The sequence below is a fragment of the Caretta caretta genome, chromosome 2 (assembly GCF_965140235.1).
Source record: "Caretta caretta isolate rCarCar2 chromosome 2, rCarCar1.hap1, whole genome shotgun sequence".
NCBI lineage: Eukaryota > Metazoa > Chordata > Testudines > Cheloniidae > Caretta > Caretta caretta.
The window spans coordinates 51,448,046-51,452,186 of record NC_134207.1 but is presented as its reverse complement, the minus strand read 5'-3'; the positions used below and the strand labels follow the sequence as shown (position 1 = coordinate 51,452,186).

General features: G+C 38.7%; 1 protein-coding gene across 1 annotated transcript; it reads right to left on the bottom strand.

Moving 5' to 3' along the window:
• Positions 1-779: 779 nt before the first annotated feature.
• Positions 780-3,850, bottom strand: LOC125630997 (ubiquinol-cytochrome c reductase complex assembly factor 5-like). Its single transcript, XM_075124725.1, is given in 3 exon segments — positions 780-896; positions 898-978; positions 3,836-3,850. Coding segments are annotated over 3 exon segments (213 nt in total).
• Positions 3,851-4,141: the final 291 nt, after the last annotated feature.

Genomic DNA, 4,141 nt, shown 5'->3' with positions numbered 1-4,141 from the left:
CTTTGAAACCCTCTTGGATTTTGAAAATATGAATTCCAAAAGTCAGAAGAAGACAGAAGAGGCTTTTCAGTACCAGACCAGAGGAATTAAATAGAGCAACAGATGAACCAGTTCAGATGAAAATACAAAAACTGAAATGCCCCTCTATCCACACTGTAATTTGAGGCTTAAGGGAAATGCAGTTAATCTTTTGTTATTTTTTTACTTATCATGCACCTCTGCATTTCCTGCTTCCACTCTGAAACAAGTGAGGGAAAAATGACTGACTCATTTTTTAAAAGGAACATCAAATGGGAGGTGGGGCGGTGGACTCAGGTTGTATTTGATAAGTCTATCTTTAAGCAGCTTCCACTGTAATAATGGCAAGATAAACACAGAGCCAGGTTTCTAGCTACAAGTCCACCCAGCTAATTTCCATTTAGTTTATGCTCAATCTTACTCTTAACACAGGCAAAATCCGTTTAGTTTATTTAACAAAGCTCTGCAAAAATGACATTAAATAGGTCATAAATGGTCTAGGTACAAGGGACTCTTCAACATTGTAATCATCACAATTACCTCATAGGATTCTGAAGTGGCTGGAGGAAGAATACACACTAAACATATCTTGGAAAATTATGTTTAATAGACCACACAAAATATCAGGTGTGTTACAGTCTAACCTGTAGAGATGAAGTCTTGTGAATTCATTTAACATGATAGAGAAAATTCTCTGAACTGTGATTTACACATGATTTAAGTGTTCAGGGTATTCCTATTGTAACAGTTAAGTGCAAAATTCATCTTTCTTCCTTCCTTTGCTCATACTGTCTCTGAGACTGGTTCCTGTGGTAAACATCATAAAAGGTCTCCTTGCCAATCCAGACATTTATCATAAACTACTCCATGGTTCCTTATGAGGAGGAAGAAGAAAGGAAGGGATCTGTACTTGCCAAAGTGCTGGTTTTCTGGCACCATCTGCAAGAGGCACCGTAATTTCTGCTCACCAGCATTTTAGCAATGGCAATAGGGTCTCCATGGATGGTTTTTAAAAAAAACCCATAACAACTTGGTCATGAAAGGGAAAGTTGCCACAGGAAAATTGTATGGTCTCATCTTTACTTTTTGGGACAAACACTTGCAATGGGTGGTGAAGCTGAAATATGGATCTAATAATTTCTTTCTTATTTAGCTGATTGATCCATAAACACCCTCCTACATTTCAGGACTGAAGAATAGCACACAGCAGAGTTGTCATTTTTCTTTTTCCATAGGAAGTGACAAAACAAAGGGCCAGATTTGGAGCTTGTGTAAATCAGCATATTTTCATTGACTTTAACATAGCTGTGATCATTGTTCGGCTATACCTGAAGAACAGAAGACTCTGGATATGGTTTAATCAGGCCACAACTTTATTATCAAATGTCTGGGACTACCTGGCAGATAAAAGTGTACAGTGCAGGTAACTCCAAGTCATTTCAATATCTATTTGGGAGCTTCTGCCAGTCCCCCACCCCTTTTTCCATCCTGGTCCCCAGCCATCTCATTGTTCAGACCTTACTATCCTCCCCTCAATGAGAGTTAAGGTGGGCTATAAAGGAGGTGGGGGTGATGGATCCCTGCCCTCCCAGTCATAGGCACCCTGAACCTCCCCCACCCTTGCTCCTTTAACAAACACCTCCTTCCAAGCCATTTTTCCGTTCACTGTATCCCTTCCCTATGGAGTACCTGCACTAAACATCTGCCCCACACTTACATAATGAGTTGCAACATCATAGCCTAACTCCCTTCCCTACTCACCGTAACAAAGTCCCTCCACCTCTGCCCAGAACACAATGTGGGGTAAATGAAAAAAAACCCACTCCGCCTAGGCCAATCTGATCCACTCTGAGTTTGCAGCAGCAGATGTGGTGCCTCTCTCTTCCCCACCTTAAAGCAATATACCCCCTCCTCCAACAAGCCAAACAAGCCCCCCCCCCGCACTTATATAATAAATGTAAATATATCTTGTAGGATTATAGAAGTATAGAATTGACAGGTATTTAGGTGTGATGAGTATGTATTAAGAATGTAAGGCAGTAATGCATGGGCTACAGGCTAAGGTCTGTAGGATTTCAGTTTACCAATACTAGGCCACAGACTTGATGCAAGTGGGTGGTCAAAGACTGATCCTTTGCCAATAAGACCACATGATTACTGTAAAAAATGTGCCGGTAGGTGATGTTATGGAAAAATAGATCACAAGACACCTGATTGAAACACCACGGAAAGTTCTGTTCTGACCCTCAGGTTACCCTGGAAACAGGTTGACGTAAAGGTTAATCAGATGCTAATAAGGAAAACAGAAACTAACAGAACAACCTATGGAAAGTGGGGCACCCCACAATTTATAGAGTGTGGAAGTACAGATAAGGAAAAAGAGGTTGGAACACTCATGCATATGGAGAAGGTGTATGTGTGGTCAGAAGAACAGTATATAAAAGAGGTTCCCTAGTTGAGTAAAAGTGGGAAGACCCCAGGAGGAACCACCCCTTTCTTGATGACCACGGGTTGAGAGATCCACCATACACTATAATATATTTGGGGATGTGAATATGACTACGGCATTGACTATTGCTTGGGCTCTCTCAGGTTGCGCAGATGTGTATGTGAGTGTAATGTATAATTATACGTTATAATACAAACAAGGCTGTTTACTTGCAACTGTGTTTGTGGTCACCGTATTCATTCTTCATGTGCTCCTTAGAGTCTCTCACTCTAAGAGAATCGTAAAGGATAGCTTTCACTCTATTAATCTGAAACCCTGTGGTGGTGTGGAAGCTAAACTCACAGTAAGTAACAAAGAACTATCAACCAATGTAATTTAAAATAAAGGCTACAATTTACAAACTGGCTATTAGAAGTTAGAAAAAGGAATAATTTCACGGGTGTATGAAGTCAATTAGAAAATAAATTGTCATTTGGAGCAGATAAGTAAAAATGTGATCTGGCAGCTGCAGTCCACTGCAACTATTGAACATAATTATCATAGTTAAAGGTCTAATAGGAAAGGAAACAGAATATAGTACTTACTTTTGAGGTTCATAGGGCACTGGAGATGGATATACTGTGTGTGTGTGGGGGGAAATCTAGTATTATGTAAAATGATATATTCTCTGATGTTTGCTCCTTAATTGGGGTTTAATTGATTTGAGAGAAAGCACTGGAAAATCAATGAGCATGTTTCTCCTTTTGCTTACCACTGGTTTTAGACACCTGTAACTGTAATCAGTCCTAAGAAATCATCTTCTGATGAGACTATTTAGGGGTAGATCATGGAATTTTAGAGTTAATTTATGGCCCTGGCTCTACCTTTGTGAATGCAGAATAACTCCAATGGCTTCAGTGTCACTGAAAGCAGAATTTGACCCATTGTTCTTTCTGGATTTGAGACCTAGAATAAAATTAATAAAGACTTTAAAAAAAATCCCAAGGCTTAATATAGCTGTTTGTTGAAAGGAAAGGCATTCATGCCACTGGAACTTTGCAGACAAGAAAGAGTAATGAAGCTTTTGTTCTGCTGACCTTTCCCATTACTGCTAATTATTAAACACATTTTTGTGTTCCATTTCTTCTGCAGATAAATTAACCTTCTGCCTGATCCCACAGTGATAACACATACAGACATATAACTTCATTGTTGGATCAAGTACAGAGGGGAAAAAATAGTCTGCTAGAAAGTAATCTCCTATTTCATAGATAGAAACATTCACAGTTAGAAAAAAATACAAATATATTTATAAAAAAAGCAAAAGATAAATGGCTGTAAGTATAACATAAGAACACTTCTCCTCACCCACCCCACATAAACACACACTGCACGAAAATACATCTTGAAAATCAGGCATACATCTGGCATCTCAAGCACATTGCTGATGCTCTATATTATTTCCAATAACCCAGTTCAAATTATTGGCAAGAAAAATTAAAATGATAATAAAATGATACCGGATAGCAATTGTTGGCAAGATATAGTCTAGAAGTATGGTCTCTATTCCATCTTTTCTGTCAAATGTCTTGAGTATCATTCTTCATGGGTTCAAATTGATATGGCACAGTATTACCTGATGTAATACAATCTTTTATAAACAAGTAAGCAACAGAAATCCATCACAATGGAAAA